The sequence below is a fragment of the Microcaecilia unicolor genome, chromosome 5, assembly GCF_901765095.1.
Source record: "Microcaecilia unicolor chromosome 5, aMicUni1.1, whole genome shotgun sequence".
Taxonomy (NCBI): Eukaryota; Metazoa; Chordata; class Amphibia; order Gymnophiona; family Siphonopidae; genus Microcaecilia; species Microcaecilia unicolor.
This window is the reverse complement of record NC_044035.1, coordinates 170,835,055-170,854,854: the sequence shown is the minus strand read 5'-3', so window position 1 is coordinate 170,854,854 and position 19,800 is coordinate 170,835,055. Positions and strand designations below refer to the sequence as shown.

Genomic DNA, 19,800 nt, shown 5'->3' with positions numbered 1-19,800 from the left:
AGGCGTGTCGTAAATTCCTGGGCAGGAGTTACGATACTTTTGATGTCGCGTCCAGGGCCGCTGCTCAAGGTGTGGTGATGCGCAGACTCTTGTGGCTGCTTGCCTCCGACCTGGAAAACAGGATCCAGCAGCGGATTGCGGACTCTCCTTGCCGGGGGGGATAATATTTTTGGTGAAAAGGTCGAATAGGTGGTAGAGCAACTCCACCAGCGGGACACCGCTTTCGATAAATTCTCCCACCGGCCGCCTTCAGCATCTGCCTCATCAGGTAGACGTTTTTATGGGGGAAGGAGGACTGTTCCCTATTCTACTAAGCATAGGTATAATCCTCCCTCTCGCCAGCCTGCTGCCTAGGCTAAACCCCGGCGCGCTCGTTCCCATCAACAGCAAAATCAAGGGACGAGCTTTTGACTGGCTCCAGCAGAGCATAGCCGCAATCAAAGTGTCCGTGCCGGACGATCTGCCGGTCGGGGGGAGGTTAAAATATTTTCACCAAAGGCGGCCTCTTATAACCTCCGACCAGTGGGTTCTCCAAATAGTCCGGCTGGGTTACGCCCTCAATTTGATTTCAAAACCTCCAAATTGCCTACTGGGAGCTCAGTCCTTCAGCTTCCAGCACAAGCAGGTACTTGCCGAGGAATCTCCGCCCTTCTCAGCGCCAATGTGGTCGAGCCCGTGCCACCGGGGCAGGAAGGGCTGGGATTCTATTCCAGGTACTTCCTTGTGGAAAAGAAAACAGGGGGGATGCGTCCCATCCTAGACCTAAGGGCCCTGAACAAATATCTGGTCCGAGAAAAGTTCAGGATGCTTTCTCTGGGTACTCTTCTTCCCATGATTCAGGAAAACGATTGGCTATGCTCTCTGGACTTAAAGGATGCTTACACTCACATCCCGATACTGCCAGCTCACAGACAGTATCTTCGATTCCGTCTGGGAACAAGGCATTTTCAGTATTGTGTGCTAGCCTTTGGTCTCGCCTCTGCGCCCAGGGTGTTTACAAAATGCCTTGCTGTCGTAGCGGCGTCTCTACGCAGACTGGGAGTGCACATCTTCCCTTATCTCGACGATTGGCTGGTGAAGAACACCTCCGAGGCAGGAGCTCTGCAGTCCATGCAGATGACTATTCGGGGTTTGTGATAAATTATCCAAAGTCCCACCTTCTTCCAGTCCAGATGCTAGAATTCATAGGAGCTCTGCTGGACTCTCAGACGGCTCGTGCCTACCTTCCGGAAGCGAGGGCCGACACTCTTCTGTCTCTCGTTTCCTGGGTACGGGCGTCTCAGCAGATCACAGCTCGGCAGATGTTGAGATTGCTCGGCCACATGGCCTCCACAGTGCATGTGACTCCCATGGCCCGCCTTCACATGAGATCAGCTCAGTGGACCCTAGCTTCTCAGTGGTACCAAGCTGCTGGGGACCTAGAGGACGTAGTCCTGCTGTCCACGAGTTTTCTCCAATTCCTGCATTGGTGGACAATTCGGTCCAATTTGACTCTGGGACGTCCTTTCCAAATTCCTCAGCCACAAAAGGTGCTGACGACTTATGCGTCTCTCCTGGGGTGGGGAGCTCATGTCGATGGGCTTCACACCAAAGGGAGTTGGTCCCTTCAGGGAAAAGGTTTGCAGATCAACCTCCTGGAGTTGCGAGCGGTCTGGAACGCTCTAAAGGCCTTCAGGGATCGACTGTCCCATCAAATTATCCAAATTCAGACAGACAGGTTATGTATTACGTGAACAAGCAGGGGGGCACCGGACCTCGCCCCCTGTGTCAGGAGACCGTCAGAATGTGGCTTTGGGCTCGCTGGAACGGCATGTTTCTTCAAGCCACATATCTGGCAGGCGTAAACAGTCTGGCCGACAGATTGAGCAGGATAATGCAACCTCACGACTGGTCGCTCAATTCCAGAGTGGTACGTGAGATCTTCCAAGTCAATCACAACGTCCCTCAGTTCTGTTCCAGACTTCAGGCCCACGGCAGGCTAGCATCGGATGCCTTTCTCCTGAATTGGGGGGAAGCTCTCCTGTATGTTTATCCTCCCATACCTTTGGTAGGGAAGACCTTGCTGAAACTCAAGCAAGATGGAGGCACCATGGTCCTGATCGCTCCCTTTTGGCCGCGTCAGATATGGTTCCCTCTTCTTCTGGAATTGTCCTCCAAAGAATCATGGAGTGTTTTCCGACCCTCATTACTCAGAACAAGGGGGCGCTTCTGCATCCCAACCTCCAGTCCCTGGCTCTCATGGCTTGGATGTTGAGGGCGTAGATTTTGCCTCTTTGGGTCTCTCCGAGGGTGTCTCCCGGATCTTGCTTGCTTCCAGGAAAGATTCCACTAAGAAGAGTTACTTTTTTTCTCTGGCGGAGGTTTGCCATCTGGTGTGACAGCAAGGCCCTAGATCCTCGCTCTTGTCCTATACAGACCCTGCTTGAATACCTTCTGCACTTGTCTGAGTCTGGTCTTAAGACCAACTCTGTAAGGGTTCATCTTAGTGCGATTAGTGCATACCATTATCGTGTGGAAGGTAAGCCGATCTCGGGACAGCCTTTAGTTGTTCGCTTCATGAGAGGTTTGCTTTTGTCAAAGCCCCCCATCAAACCTCCTACAGTGTCATGGGATCTCAATGTCGTTCTCACCCAGCTGATGAAACCTCCTTTTGAGCCACTGAATTCCTGCCATCTGAAGTACTTGACTTGGAAGGTCATTTTCTTGGTGGCAGTCACTTCAGCTCGCAGAGTTAGTGAGCTTCAAGCCTTGGTAGCTCATGCTCTTTATACTAAATTTCATCATAACAGAGTAGTCCTCCGCACTCACCCTAAGTTCTTGCCGAAGGTGGTGTCGGAGTTCCATCTGAACCAGTCAGTTGTCTTCCCAACATTCTTTCCCCGTCCTCATACCTCCCCCCCCCCTCCCCCCCGTTGAACGTCAGCTGCACACATTGGACTGCAAGCGAGCATTGGCCTTCTATCTGGAGCGGACATAGCCCCACAGACAGTCCGCCCAACTGTTTGTTTCTTTTGATCCCAACAGAAGGGGAGTGGCTGTCAGGAAACGCACCTTATCTAATTGGCTAGCCCAGGCTGGGCTGACTCTTGAGTGTCATGTCCCGGCTCATAGAGCCATGGCAGCGTCAGTGGCCCACTTGAAGTCAGCCACTATTGAAGAGATTTGCAGGCTGCGACATGGTCATCTGTCCACACATTCACATCTCATTACTGCCTTCAGCAGGATACCCGACGCGACAGTCGGTTCGGGCAGTCGGTGCTGCAGAATCTTTTTGGGGTTTAGAATCCAACTCCACCCCCATAGACCCATTTTATTCTTTTCCAGGCTGCACTCTCAGTTAGTTGTTGTTGTTAGGTCAATCTCAGTTATGTCCTCGCCGTTGCGAGGCCCAATTGACCATGTTTGTTGTTTTGAGTGAGCCTGGGGGCTAGGGATACCTCACTTGTGAGAACAATCAGCCTGCTTGTCCTCGGAGAAAGCGAAAGCTACATACCTGTAGAAGGTATTCTCTGAGGACAGCAGGCTGATTGTTCTCACCAACCCGCCTTCCTCCCCTTTGGAGTTGTGTCTTCCCTTGTCTTTGCTAATTACTGGACTGGCGAACACGCTTGCGTTCGGGTGGGAAGACAGTCGCGCATGCGCACTGTGCATGCGCATGCGAGGGCTAGCAAATGTTGTTGCTAGTGAAGATCTTCGATTGGAGGGGCTGCCGTGGACGTCACCCACTTGTGAGAACAATCAGCCTGCTGTCCTCGGAGAATACCTTCTACAGGTATGTAACTTTCGCTTTTGAGCAACTGTCAAGTGTTATAATATGGCTATTTGAGTTGTATATTGTTTCTGTGCTCATTGTTGCTTTAGTAAATAAGATTTAAACATAAATGATAAAGTGATCAAATATGCAGATAACAGTTTTTCAAAGTTGTGAAAATGGCAAAAGACTGTGCTGAAGGATTTTGAGACTAGTTGACTGTGGGTATCTATGGCAAATAAAATATAACGTGTATTAGTGCAAAGTACACTTACATATAGGGAAAAATTATTCCAAGTACAAGAGCTGCAATGCTGATCCTGAGTTAGGAGTCACTACCCAAGAAAAGGTCTAGGATTCATTGTGGGCAATACACAAAATTTTCATCAGTGTGCCACAGATGGTAAAAAGCAAATAGAATGTTAGTTGTTTGAAAAGGGATGGAGAAGAAAACTCAGAATATTGTTATTGATTAAAACTTTCTATTCTACCTTAATTGTTGTACGCGTCTAGGCAGCTAACAATGCTGCTTCCTTACCCTGGAGGTCCTGCAGTTGTGTGGCTTTAATATTATCTTTAACATATGCCACGCCCCTTCTTTTCTTTCTACCCTGTCTTTTTGAAAAGATTGTAGCCTGGTATAACTATATCCCATTCATGAACCATGGCTCTGATCTCCACTAAATCCAAATCAGCATTTTCTATCACAGCCTCTAGATCTAAAACCTTTTCCATATTTTTGGACATTAGTATATACTGCTTTCCGGATGTTGCCCCTTTTCCCATTTGTGTAGAGGTATTTAATGCTTTACTTCTCTGAGGACAAGCAGGTTTAAATATTCTCATATGTTGGTGACGTCATCCATGGAGCCTGGTGGGACTTTGCTATAGTGGCACTGTCACTTAAAATTTTTTTTTTTTTTGGGTGTTTTTCGGCCTCTGAGCCCTTCCTTTTCCCGCGAAGCATTGACTGTTTTCAGGTACACAACTACTTGAGCTCCCTGGTTATTGTGCCTTTTGACCTTGCACCGGCCGTTTTTTCCTCCATGTCATTGAGGATTACCGAGTTTTCAAGAAGTGTATTTAATGCAATATAACCATTCCAGGCACAGACTTCCATAACTGGTGTGTTAAGTGCTTAGGTCTGGAACATCGCACATGCTAACCGTGTAAGCGCCTATAGGGGTATTGTAGGCACGTAAACAGTTAATGCCTATAACACGGCTTAGCGAACAGGGCCCTTAGTCTGTAATACACAGTACTTTGTCCTTTGCAGACTTCCCTCCTCCTGTGAGTTCCTCAAGCTTCACAGGAAGCTTCTAGATTGATGTAAATGTCTGGCAAGACGGGCCTTTGGTGCTCTTGATGTCTCTTCACACTTTTTTTTTCCTTAGGAGTAGCAATGCAGCATATTTCCTGGCTCAGGATCTCTGACTTCGAATCTGCTGTCCAAGAGCTTCTATTAGATGTCCCATGTCGTGGAGATAACTTATTTGATGTCACTTGAGGAAGTGGCCGACATATTATTAAAACTCTATCCAGGTCATAGACTTCTGCCACCTCTTCTAGAAGATTTGCGTCAGGTTTTTGACATTCCAATTAATACACATCCAAGTGTGGTTACACCCCTGTTCCCACTACATTAAAGGAGTACTCACCAATACTCACGTTTGAGACAGCAGTGGGGATAGAAATCAGAGACTCCATTTCGGTCTAAACAACCACCTAGTTTTTGTCTCCTTTCTAGAGAGTATTGCCACCATCCAGTTATCCATGCCAAGCGACCTACCAGTAGGAGGCAGACTTAATCCTCGTTTCAACGCCCTCCAAATGATAATAGTTTGAGAGGAGTTCTCTGCCCTCTGGCAGAACGCAATAGAGCCAGTTCCTCTGCCGGAGGTGGGTTGAGGGTTTTATTCCAGGTACTTTCTCATAAAAAACCTGGGGGGGGGGGGGTGGGGGGGGGGGGGGGAGAGTGCAAACAATTCTCAACACGTTCCTATACACAGAAACTTTTTGCATGATTTCCCTAGGATCACGTTTCCCCATGATCCAACTCAGTGGCTTACTTTGTTCTCTAGATCTTAAGGAGACTCACACCCCATACCTATCCTTCCTGCCCACATAAAGTTCTTCATGCCCATTGTGGAACTCAGCATTATCAGTACAAGATCTTATCATTTGTCTTGGCTTTGGCTTTTCAAGTCTTCAGAAAATACTGGATAGTAGTAGCTGTAGTGCTCTGCAAGTTGGGCATACACGTCTTCCCCTAAGTCAACGACTGGTTAATCAAGACAGCCTCCCAAGAGGTGGCACAGACTTCGATTGGCAAAGCTCCTAGAACTCCTTGGGTTTGTGATAAATTTCCCCAAATCACATCTTAAACCAGTTCATCCCTCAACCAAGAGCAAATGCATCTCTCCACTCAAATTTCCAAATCCACCCAGGTATCTACTTATCAGATTCTCCACCTACTCGGTAACATGGCTTCAACAAACCATGTAACGCCTTTGTCTCGACTCCACTTCTGATTTCTCAGTGGACTCTCTCCTCTCAGTGGTCCCAAGCCACGTGATTACTTTCGGCCCGTATTCGAGTTACTCCACAGCAAAGCCCTGTTTACAGTGGTGGATATCCTAGAATCTCAGAAGGGAATTCCATATTCCAAGGACAAGCAGGCCTTGCATTCTCACATAGGGGTGACGTCATGTGACAGAGCCTGGTGCGTACGCTCACTAGAGAGTTAAAGAATTTTCTTGCATTGTCCCACCATACATGCTCTGGTGCCTTCCTGCCCAGTGTGCAAGCTTGGGTCCCTAAGCCTCCCTGAGGCTCTTATGTCAGTGCAGACATCTTTGGCGCTGGCGCCTCAGCAGGTGTCGACTTCGACACATATGGTACTGCTCTCTACGTCGGTGGAGGAAGCTTCCCTGGAAGAGAGTAGGGCTATACCTTTGTGCTTTTAAGGGCATGAACATGGTTCCACTGAGCCATGGCGCGCACACTCTCAGCTCGCTCTGAGTATGGCAAGAAGTCTGATTGGGACTGCTCATGGGACTCAGAGGAAGACCCACATTACTTCTCAGAGGAGGAGTCGTATGGCATTTCCTCTGATCTCTTCCCATATCAAGAGATGAAAATCTCCACCTGAGGGTGTCTCTCACTGGTTTTGTGAGGGAGATGGCTTCTGCTATTCTGTTAGAAACGGAGGAAGAGCCCATGGCAGAAATGTTAACTCTGCTGGACTGAGAGTCTCCTCCTAAGGAGGGGTGGGGGAGGGGGGTCATGATACTATTGCACCCTATCCTTAAAGATGCAGTGATGAAGAACTGGGAATCTTCCCTCTCAGTGCAGGTAGCACCAAAGAAGGTTGATATGCAGTATTGCATCCAAAAGGCTCCTGGATTTGAGACAGCTCAATTACCATACCATTCTCTGGTGTTTGGAAATCCAGCCCTCAAATGAGCTAGGAGTTCCAGGACTCGCGCCTCGGCACCTCCAGGTGTGGAGGCTCAGACACTAGACTTATTTGGGAGTAAAACATTTCAGACCTTGATGCTCATTGCTCACATCTTTGTCCTTCCAGTCCTACCAGCTCTACATGAGCCTGTACTTACAGTCCCTGGTTCGCACTACACGTGGTCTGGTGGATTCTCTCCCAAAGGAACAGTCTGCTGAGCTTTGCCAGTTGGCTAGTGAGCAACTGGAGCGTTGCAAATATCTTGCCAGACGGGCTTATAACTTGATGTGGTGTCCAGACTCTCTGTCATGGGTGTGGGGACGCACAGACAATGGTTGCATCTCTGGCCTGGAACTGATGGTTCAGGAGAGGTTATCGGATGTTCCATGCCGAGGGGACAACTTCTTTGGCAATATAGTGGAAAAGGTCAATAGCATCATAAAATACACGGATGCCATCCAACTGTCTCGGTACCCTCCACCTCTCAGATGTTTTCCAGTGGGCTAGGCATAAGTTCCCACCACCTTCAGCTACTACTGCTACTAATCATTTCTATAGCGCAACTAGACTTATGCAACGCTGTACACCTTCCCTTTCTGCCAAGCAGTCCCAAGGCCAACGTTCCTGGCCTCACCAACACTGCCCTCAAAAGTCTCAGCTGGCACCCCTGTCAAGGCCAGGGGTGAGCTTTTGACTGGCTACTGGTAACCTCGGACTGGTGGGTTCTTCAGATAGTCCATCTTGGTTATGCTCTCCATTGGCGGCAGAAACTACCAAATTGCCCACCAAGAGCATCGTCACTAAGCTCTCAGCACAAGCAGATACTTGTGGGGAAATATCCACCCTTCTCCAGGCCAATGCAGTTATACTACCAGGGGAAGAAGGGAAGATATTCTATTCTAGGTACTTGTGCCCAGAAAACTGGAGGGGGAAGGGGGGTTCATCCAATCCTAGACCTAAGGACCCTGAACAAATTTCTGGTCAAAGAAAAGTTCAGGATGATTTCTCTGGGCAAACCACTGGCTGTGTTCTCTGGATCTACAGGCGTCTACACCCCCATTTCCATACTTCCCAATCACAGGAAGTATGTCAGATGTCACATAGGAAAACACCACTACCAGTACCGCATACTGCGATTTGTCCTCTGGTTAGCTCCCCAGGTATTCACCAGATGTCTAGCAGTGGTAGCAGCGTTTCTACACATTCTGGAAGTGTATGTGTTTTCCTATCTGGTGATTGGCTGGTCATGAGCTGCAAGCCATTTGGAATGCTCTAATGGCTTTCAGAGTTCGACTGCAAAACCAAATTATTCTCATCCAGACGGATGACCAGATTGCAATGTTTTATGCATACAAGCAGGTGGGAACAGGATCCTACCCCTTGTCAGGAGGCAGTGGGCCCTCCTTCACAGGATGGACCTCCAAGCTACATACTTTCCAGGTCTTTCAATATGGACATAGCCAACAAGATCTTCCGGGAGTGGGGTACCCACCCCTCTGTGGATCTTTTTGCCACTCATATCAACAGTCCCCCAGTTCTGCTTCATGCTCAGATCAGACAGCAGACTAGCATTGGAAGCGTTTATCCTGCATTTTGGGGGGGGGGGGGGGGGGGGAGTCCTTCTGTATGCGTATCCTCCAATACTTCTTATAGAGAAGACTTTGCTGAAAATCAAGCAGGACCAGAGAACTATGATCCTATTTGCGCCCTACTGGCCGGGACAGATCTGGTTCCCTCTCTTGAGTTATTCTCTGAAGATCCGTGGAGATTGGACTGTTTTTCCAACCATCATCGTGCAGATGAAGGATCTCTTTCTACTCCCGAGCCTCCAATCCCCATCCGAGCCTCCAGTCCCCTTGGCCCTCATGGCTGAATGTGAGAGCATAGAATTTGAAAACCTTGGGCTTCCCCCAAAGGGTGTCTCCTGCATCTTGCTGGCTTCAAAAATGATTCCACTAGGAGGTGTTGCTCTTTTAAGTGGAAGAGGTTTTGCTGTCTGGTGTGAGGACAAGGCCTTACCCCTCACTTGTCCTACACAAAAACTGCTTGAATACCTTCTACATCTCTGAGTCTGGTTTTGAAAACCAACTCAATAAGGTTCATCTTGGTGCAGTTAGTTCTTACTGTTGGGAGATAAGCCCAACTCTGTACAGGTTTTAGTTCACTTCATGACAGGTTTGCTATTGACAAAACCCCCAGTCAGACCTCCAGCTGTGTCATGGGATCTCAATGCTGTCCTCACTCATCTGATTGAAGGCTCCTTTTGAAGGCCCCTTGATGCTTGTCTTCTGAAGCATTTGACCTGGAAAGTTGTGTTACTGGTTGTGGACACCTAAGCTCACAAAGTCAGTAAGCTTCAAGCCCTAGTAGCTGACCCAGCTTACGCTAAATTTCACCAAAATAGAGTAGTTTTTCACATACACCCTATGTTCCTTCCTAAGGTAGTGTCTGAGTTCTATCCTAGTTGTTCTGTCATCGTTTTTCCCAAATCCATATGCCCATCCTAGTGAAAGTCTACTGCATACCTTAGACTGCAAGCGAGCCTTAGCCTTCTTTCTGGAGATGACTAAAGCCCATAGACAATCCACCCTGCTTTTTGTTTCTTTTAAACCAAACAGGATGGGGATAGCCATTGGAAAACGCACAATTTCCAGGTGGCTACAGATGCATCTCCTTTACTAATGCCAGGCTGGGACTAACTCTAGAGGGTTATGTCAAGGCTCACAGTTTCTGAGCCGGGGCTGCGTCAGTAGCCCATTTGAGGTCAGCCTCCACAGAGATTTGCAAAGCTGCGACTTGGTCATCTGTCCACACATTCACATCTTGTTACTGCCTTGAGCAGGATACCCAATGTGACAGCCGATTCGTGTCTAGAATCCAACTCCAACCCCTAGGCCAGTTTTGTTCTGCTCCAGGCTGCACCTCACAACTAGTACACAAATTTTCAGGTTGATTGAGTACAGGCCTTAATGTTTTGAGACCCTATTGGGAATCCCTAGCTACCTAGTGAGCCTAGTAGCTAGGGATTCCCACTATGAGAATACAAACGACCGCTTGTCCACAGAGAAAGCAAAGTTACTTACCTGTAGCAAGTGTCTCTGAGGACCAGCAGGCATCTATCCTCACATCCTTCCTGCTGCCCTTGAAGTTGTCTTAGTTTAGCATTGTAGTACTGGTCCCGAATTCAAACATTGGGCAGGAAGGCACCTGCGTATGCAAGGTTGGGGTTAATGCCTTAGTTTTAAAGTGACAGTGCACTATTGCAGTGTCCGGACTGTGGATGTCATCACCTACATATGAGAATATGTGCCTGCTGTCCTCGGGAAAACACCTGCTACAGGTAAGTAACTTTGCTTTACCTGAGGGCTTGTACTTAACAGTTCTAATTTGGAGCAAAGGTTCTCAATCCGGTTCTCGGGATACACCCAGCCAGTCAGGTTTTCAGGATATCTACAAAGAATATACATGAGAGAGATATGCATACGCTGCCACCATTGTTATGCAAATCTATCTCACATCCTATTCATTGTGGGTTTTCTAAAAACCCAACTGGCTGGGTGTTTCCTGAAAACCAGGTTGAGAACCCCTGGTTTAAAGCCCTTTTCATTAGGTTAGCCAGTCTTCTGCTGAAAACAGTTCTGCCCTTCTTTGACAGATGGACACCATCTCTGCCCAGCAACCCTTGGAACTCCATTGACTAATGGGAAAGAAAACAACCATTTGAGATACCTAAAGGTCTTGATAAAATCTTATCGTAACATTCCTCTCCCTGATTCCGACTTTCTCCAGTCATCAAGTGAGAAGAGAGACCAAAAAATTTATTCTAGTTTGTTCTGAATGCCTAAAAGGATGAGTCTTAAGGGATAGTCAAAATTGCCTATAGGATGTTTCTAAATATAATGAAAGTTCCACTCCATAGGTCCCTGGTGCAGTTCTGGTCACTGCATCTAGAAAAGGATATAATGCAACCAGAAAAGGATAGTGAAGGGTGACAAAATTGATAATGGGATAGCCTGTCTTCCCCTCACACTTATGAAGGGCTTTTCAGCTTGGAGAAGAGGCTGAAATGGTGGGGGTATGATAGTTTAGAAATTTGAATAGGATGAAATGGATAAATAGGGAACAGTAGTTTTAACTTGTCAAACATAAAAACAAAAGGACACTCCATGAAGCTAATGGCCAGCAGATTGAAAACAAATCCTAGAAAGTTTTTAACACAGCGCACAATTTAGCTGTGGAATCGGTTGCTGGAGAACGTGGTCAAGATAACCAATATAGAAGGATTCACATGAGAACTAGATAAATTCCTGGAAGAAAAGTCTATTAAAAATAGCAACCAGGGTAGACTTTTCGGAGAGCCATTGTTCATCCCTGGAAATGCGCTGTGAAAAATATTTACTTACTAGAGTCTAAGTACTTAAGACCTGGTCTGGCCACCATTTGATACGGGATACTTGTCTTGATTGATCTTTGTCTGGCTCTTATATTAATGCTATTGTATTTTGAGTATGGGCAGTTCTGTTTTGGTATGGTATTTCTATATAGGTTTTGGCTATCTCTCTTGCAGGGGTTTGTTACTTTTCAAAGTGTTTGGGGGTGAAACATAAACATGTTCCTGAATGACATCACTATTTTAATATGTATATATTTTTATGTGGTGAGTTAGAGAATAATCTAGCTCTATTGTTGGCAAATATAGATTGTTCAGAATGGGGTGAATAATTAAATATGGAGATTTCCCCATCCTCTACACCCTTGGTCTTCACTCCCAGTTCTGTAGGACTACCAATGGGCCAAACTTTCAGGCTATCCCTAATACACATGCATGAGATATTTGCATGCCTACTGCTACCATTGTATATACATCAATTAAGGATACCCTGAAAATCTGACCCATTAGCAGTCCTCAAAGACTGGGAGTGATGAATCTAGTCAGATATAGAATTTATTGAATAATGCTATAAAAGTATGGTGGCTTACTGGTTGGCTGAAACTGGCAGAGAGGTTTATTTATGCCAGTGTTCCCCAACCAATATAACTTTTTGACTTGATAATTTATCACTGCTTTATTCTCAGGTCCAAACCAGCATATGTACTCAACTTTCAGCACTTTACAGTAACAAGAGACTGCCAGTGGTGTGACTCTTAAACATGCAGGGAACATCTTCCTTGCTAAGCACATTTGACATTTGTAGTGAGACATATCTCTTTGCCAGATAATAGCATGAGCCCTGGGATATAGGAATTAATGGTCAACAAGTAGGATATGAATAGGTAGGACCTGCTTTTTGCACCACTACACTTTTCTCCTTTTGAGCCCTTCATCTCTCTTGGGGTTTGTGGGAGTTTCCAGTGTTTCCCTAATTTTTATTTTGGTACAAGTCCTCTCCCATGTCTACACTATGGGTTGGTGTGCTGCACAACATTTTTGAAAATGTTGTGTCGTGGGCGTTTAATTATTGGCAACAGCTGCTTTATATACAGAATACCCTTGGGTTATTTCTTGTAGTACCTTTTTACAGCTAATTTAAAAGTAGGGTGGGGAGAGTTGTGATGTGTAGAAATGTCACTTTGGTTTGTTGTCCTTGTCCCATCTCCCCCCCCCCCCCCCCCCCCCAAAAAAAAAAAAATACTTCTGTTCAGTGATGCCACAGATGGGGGGAAAAAAACCCACACAAGCAGATATTGGAAATAATTCCTTGAAGCTTATTCCACATCCTTGCCCCACCACACATCCATTTGTTCCCCATCCCACCCCCAACATCGTTGCCACATCCCCTATCCCTGCTGGGCCTGCTGTTAGTGATAGAGATGTGTATTTCATATTCTTTGTTTCAAATTCTACTATAAAACTTAGTGACTAAAGGGTATAGCTTTCTAATGACTGCTATATACAGTATCAGCATGTGATTTGCAACAGGTTGCCATAATGTGTTACCAACTGGTGGTGGAGAAACGCTGTAGGCCCTGTAGCAATGGAACAATAGTATCTTAAGTCTCAACTATAAAAGCTTTCCTTTGAAAGCTGACAGTTACATCTAATGGTTTAATTTTATTCTTTCCAAACCAGTATTTTAGTACTGCTCCATTCAAAAACTGCCTCACACCTCTCCCCTTCTAGGTCACAAACAAAAATTCCATAAGCCATGCTCTGCATGCTTTCCCCATTTGTTTATCTTCCAACTTATACCTTCAGGGATTGCATTGCAATTGACATTGTATCTTGCTTGTTGGTTAATTGAATAAAGAAGATTTAAACATACCTTCAGGGATGAGAATCACAAGGCCCACTAAATCATCTCACGGTCTGAGTACGAAAGCGAACTATTGCTGATTCTTCTGTAGTGATTTTGGAGAAGAATGTTCTCATGTAAAGTTTCTTTACGTTGCAGGACCTAGGTGTTAAATCCTTGCTGCTGGAAGCGTATATGAAGGGTCAGCAGGAGCTGCTTTATGTTGTGCCCTTTGTGGCCAAAGTGTTAGAATCTAGCATCAGAAGTGTGGTGAGTTAGTTTTGTTATTGCAGTCTGCCTCATTTTGTAGCTGCCATTATAGTTTATAAGCAAATGTAATGCTTCCATAAATATATTAATTACTTTGTGAATGGACAGAATGATCTTCCATATATTGCCAATTTCGAAACAGTTTTATTTTTGTAAAGATGGTGATACCCTTTTATTTTAACAATACTTGCATAGGTTATGACAATGTGAAATCTTGTGCTATTTACAATCAACCACCACAAAATTTTATATACTGGCCCTTTGAATTTCAGCTCCTTAAATGAATATAATATTTAATGCATTGAATTTAGTCACCAATTTTTCATTGTTGTCTTTAATCAGGTATATCCATGTTTTTTGTTTGTAGTAGTATCTTTAGTATAGGAAACATTTCCAAGCCCTTTGAAATATTATTTAGGCAGAGGTTCAAGAAAGCTTATCCCAAGACTGAACTATGAGGCATTCTGCTGATGAGATCTTCATTGGTATAAACTCCATTTACTAGTATCCTCTATCTATTGCTTAAGCATAAGCTCTAATTCTTTGAACCAGCTTAGTGCCCATCTGTCAGTGAATTCATTCATGAGCCCCCCCCCCCACCCTAGTGGGACAGCTCCACATCCAGTACTTACCTCCATCTGAAACTACTGTTAGTTACCCCTTAGCCAGTCTGGTAGTAGAAATGTTTACAATGAATAGTCATGATTTTTATATGAAGGAATTATTGCATGCAAATCTCTTCTTGTAGGTATTCATGTCTTGAAAACCAGGCTGGCTGAAGGGTACTCGAGAACTGGCATGAGAAACACCGATCTAAGTTGATTAGATAGGCAGACTAGAAGAATTTGATGAACTTTTTCTGTAAACCTTTGTTTCTAAGTCAAGTTAATTGCAAGCAAACAGCTTTGTTTTCAATTTAAACTTTCATTTTATTCTAGGTTTTCCGACCTCCAAATCCCTGGACAATGGCCATTATGAATGTATTAGCAGAGCTGCATCAGGAGCATGATTTAAAAGTAAACTTCTGTGGGACTGGGAGGGGATATGGGGAGATAGTTTGGATTGCCAGAATATTTGCACCACTTTTTCTTAATTTGCTTAAATGAAGGTTTGGAAATGATCAGATGGTGGTAAAAGAAAAATTCAGTATTTTAACCAGGAGATTACATGCTATTAAAGCAAATCTCTGCCCTTGTTATATATACAAGACCAGGTTACTATTGGCTTGAAACATACTGTGTATAAGTTTTAAAAAATCAAGTGTATTACTTCAGTTTTCCTGTTAACAGTTCACTGATCTTTAGGTAAAGTTTCGTTTTCCTTTGTTCTGTTAAATAACTTTCAGTGGAAATTGAGTGGTGTTTAGAAAAACAAAAATTGAAATAAGATGGATAGACATTCTCCTTATCTTAGTAGCTTAGTTTTCATTTGTTCATAGATGTTTTCATTTCCATGTTGTAATGTCATCTGTTCATATGCAGTTAAACCTAAAGTTTGAAATTGAGGTGCTATGCAAGAATCTGGCAATAGATATCAGTGAGTTGAAACCAAGCAGTCTCCTGAAGGACAAAGACAGGCTGAAGAGCTTGGATGAGCAGCTTTCTGCTCCCAAAAAGGATGTCAAACAGCCAGAGGACTTACCAACAATCACCACAGCAAGTGAATATGCCATCCGCACAGCAGGGAAGCTGTGGTCATCTGTGGAGAAACAGGAGTCAGATGTAGTTTTTACAGGTATGTTATCTCTAGGCATGTGTTGCAAATGTTAATGCAAGTGTTGATGAATTTTCTTTGAGTTCAGGAGCCAGCTCTGATAACCTCTCACAGTGTCCTGCCACCCCCACCTAAGGTCTATTGCAGCTCTTTATCTGATTTACTAAGACTATTTTCCTATTTTGTATAGGTGTGAAAAGAACTAAACCAGGCCCTTAATGCACCACTGCATATTGCTGCACACCTTTCCTCCTCCACACCTCCCAGATATACCCATTCAGCCAGACAGCAGGTTTAGCATCTCCTTTTCCCCTTAGTCTGTGATTGCCCCTACAGAAACAAGCACTACGTCTGCACATGTGGCTCTCATTAACTTTAAGCTGCTGGTGCTAAACTTGTGGTCTGATAGCTTGCAAGACTAGCACCACATGGCATAAGCATGTACAAATATAGAATGCTTATTTCCTCAGTAGCGGTCAGGTCAATGACAGGAGGCACCAAGTTAGTTTCTGTGGTGACTTGTTGCCTGGAATTTGTGAAACCCTGCTTTAATGGACTAGAAAATGACACTGAATTGTCCTGTTTGGCATAATCCAGAACTCAAAATAGGTTGACAAAGCCTATGAAATACGTCTTCTCATTTACAAGATAAGCTTTTTCACTCATGACAAACAGGGATCGTTATCACAGATTTGTGTGAATTATGGCACATGCTTGAATTCCAAGTTTTCAGAGCTTGCTTTAAACCTTAGCAGGATGACCACCTCCTCATCTATACTGTTGCTGTCACTTCTTGTACCTTTTTTGCTTCTCCATACTATTTTTATAACTAGGTTTTTATTTTCTTCGATAAGGTCTCTAATTATGCTATTCATGTTTTAGGATATTTTTCATCGTATGCACGTGTCTGTTTTAAATATGCTGAAGTACATTTGACGCTGCTTGATTTTTTTTTCTTTCATTTATGGGCTTTGTCCAAAACGCATGCCAGTAATTTTTAAGTACCCAAATTGTTCTGAAATTATATCCCTTATGTATTTTATAAAAGAGTGCTACATGTGTCTTGAAAAGGCTATAATGTGTTGATGTGCAGCTTTTGTGCAGAACAATTTAAAATGGGATGTCTGTCCATAATATGTCTAGCTCTGCAGTGGTCTTAAAGCCTATGGAGCTGACCAAGGTATATGCTGGTGATCAAACCTCATAAAAATGGTTCAGCCATTTTAACTCCTATGTCTGAGCAGGGACATGAGCATGACTAAAACTTCCTCCAGGGCTTGACAAACCAGCTGTTGTGAGCTTAAGTTGGAGAGCCAGGTGTCATAAGTAGAGCTCAGTCTTTGTATATCCCATTAGAATCTGACTCAACTAGGAAATATTTTTTCCCAAAATATGTAGAATAGCATATGTAGAGTTTGAGCTACATATTCTAGAGCCTGGTATGCCACTTGGTAAAACTAAGGCAGAGCTTCCCAAATCTGTCATTAAGATCCTGCAGTCAGTTGAACTTTCAGGACATCTACAGTGAATATGCATATGAGAGCTGCATATGTTAGGCCCCTAGTATATGTAAATACTGTGAAAATTCAACTAGTTGTGTGGTCTCTAGGCCAGGTTTGCGAAGCCTTTAAAGACTTGATGACTTCCAAGCAATTCAGGAAACATAGGACAGATCTGTCCCAATTGTCTTAAAATTCTGAACCTCACTGAATAATTATTTTGCTAAATTATGCTCACCTCCTATATAATAGACTACCAGGCTTACATGATCAGTTGTTTGCGCTCACTCTGACATGAAGTACAGACTTTTGATCAGTTTCTTTTTCAAGACAAACAGGAAGAATTTCCCCCTCTTGTGGCCAGTGGGGAAGAGATAAAATTGAGCAATCAGGCTACAATATATTTCAGATGGCAAAGAGCATCTGAAGAGGTGCCTGTAGCACTGTATAGCCACAGACTTCATGCTTTAGAGAATATGTGCAGGACAGGTTTACTTATATTCTGTACTCTGGTAAAACCTGTCTGATGTGCAAACGCGGGAGCTAGAGGTCAATAGCATCCACATTTGCTTCTTTCTGATCATCAGATCTGGCCAGTGTGTGAAACAATGTTATCGCTAGCTCTGATCACTAATTGCATGCAAACAAGGGTCTAACGCATTCCTCCCTAATCAGCGGGCAGAGCACCAAACGAGAACATTGCTCTCGTTGCAAACCCTACGCCAGCTCGCAGCTGGCATTAGTTTGCCCACAAGGGAGGAATGGGGGAGACACACTGAAGAGGTTTGAAAGTTGTGGAGTTTCTCCTGGACCTGTCAAACCTAAGCCCCCCCCCCCCCCCCCCCAAGCACCACCACCCCCAAAACACAAAAACCCGGGTGGTTCAGTGGGACCAGTAGTTTCCCCCCCCCCCCGCCACCTTCCATATTAAACAAAAATACCCTGGTGGTTCAGTGGGACCCACTGTCCTTCCCTCCTTGCCCCCCCCCCCCCCCCAATGGCCTACTTCATCATAGTAATAGGTGGAGGAGGAAGGGACTAACACCCTCTCATTCGTCCTCTTTGGTCACCTTCTCAGAATGGCAGCACCCTGCTCTGCCCGGTGCATCCTGGGATATGCTTAGCAGAGCTTAATTTCTATATAAGGGTTAAGCCCCGCCCAGCACATCCCAGGATGCACTGGGCAGGGTGCCACAATTTTGAGGAGGTGCCTGAAGATGAGACAGAGTGCTGACCCCTCCCTTCTCCAGCTACTACTATGATGAGGTAGGCTGCGGAGGCAGGGTGGCGTGCCAGGGAGGGATAGAGGACCATGTGGCATTTTTGTTCAGTGTGGGGGGGGGGGGGGAGAGCTAGCAATATGGGGGCCTGGAGGTCCACCAGACCTTGTGGGGTTTTTTATTTTTGTTGGGGGGGGGGGGGGGAGGCTTATGTTTGACAGGTCCTGGCTTTTGACAGCCCAGACCTGTCAAACAACTTCTCCAGGAGGATTGTGCCTTGGGCGCATGCCCAGGCACAATCCTCCAGCAGAAGTAACCCTATGATCCGAGCTATTAGCATAAAATTTACATGTTATTAGCTCTGATCATAGGGGCATTAAAAGCCCTGTGCTGTTCCAGCGGTGCTAATTTTAGAGTGCTGTTTGGAACAGTGCAGGGCTTCTGATCATTGGTACATGAGGGAAGAGGAAAGAGATAACTTTGCAAACTCTCCACCTCCTGATTTGTCTTCTGCACATCAGAGGATTCCGAAGGAAAGTTTTTTTTACTCAGATACTTCAGAATACAGCTCAAATTAACACACACAAACAGAACAGCCCGTGCCCTTCATGGCCAACCACAGTCAAAGCTAGGGTTGAATTTTTGGCTGGATCTAGGAAAAAAATAGCTAGTTTCCATCGTGGATGCCAGAGGGACCTCCGTGTAGGAAGAGGTTGAGTTTTTGAAAACTATTATTCTGGGTCTCCTGGATGCTGGTACATAAGTATTGCCATACTGGGATAGACCAAAGGTCCATCAAGCCCAGCATCCTGCTTCCAACAGTGGCCAATCCAGGTCGTAAGTACCTGGCAAGAGCCCAAAACATTTTATATTGCTTATCCTAGAAGTAAGCAGTGGATTTTCCCAAAGTCCATTTTAATAATTGTCTATGGATTTTCCTTTAGGAAGACATCCAAACCTTTTTTTGAACCCGTTAAGCTTAACTACTTTTACTACATTCTCTGGCAATGAATTCCAGAGTTTAATTACACATTGAGTGAAGAAATAGTTTCTCCGATTAGTTTTAAATTTACTACTTTGTAGCTTCATTACGTGCCCCTAGTCCTAGTATTTTTGCAACTGTAAACACGCGATTCACATCTATCCTTTCCACTCCACTTATTATTTTATAGACCTCTATCATATCTCCCCTCAGCCGTCTTTTCTCCAAGCTGAAGATCCCTAGCTGCTTTACCCTTTCCTCATAGGGAAGTCATCCCATCCCCTTTATCATTTTCATCACCCTTCTCTGTGCCTTTTCTAATTCCACTATATCTTTTTTTGAGATGTGGTCACCAGAATTGAACACAGTATTTGAGAGGTGCAGTCTCGCCATGGAGCGATACAAAGGCATTATAATGGCCCCATTTTTGTTTTCCATTCCTTTCCTAATAACACCTAACATTCTGTTAGCTTTCTTAGCTGCAGCAGCACACTAAGAAGAGGGATTCAACATATCAACGATGAAGCCTAGGTTCCTTTCCTGGTCGATGACTCCCAACATAGAACCTTACTTTTCGTAGCTATAATTTGGGTTCCTCTTTCCTACATGCATCACTTTGCACTTGCTCACATTAAACATCTGCCATTTAGATGCCCAGTCTCGTAAGGTCCT

General features: G+C 44.8%; 1 protein-coding gene across 1 annotated transcript in view; it reads left to right on the top strand.

Annotated features, from left to right (window-relative positions):
* CNOT1 (CCR4-NOT transcription complex subunit 1) overlaps positions 1-19,800 on the top strand; it is a 1,017,784-nt gene that overhangs the window by 597,327 nt on the left and 400,657 nt on the right. Inside the window, 3 exon segments of the mRNA XM_030203593.1 lie at positions 13,604-13,714; positions 14,653-14,730; positions 15,196-15,448. Of these exon segments, the coding sequence (XP_030059453.1) occupies positions 13,604-13,714; positions 14,653-14,730; positions 15,196-15,448 (442 nt within the window).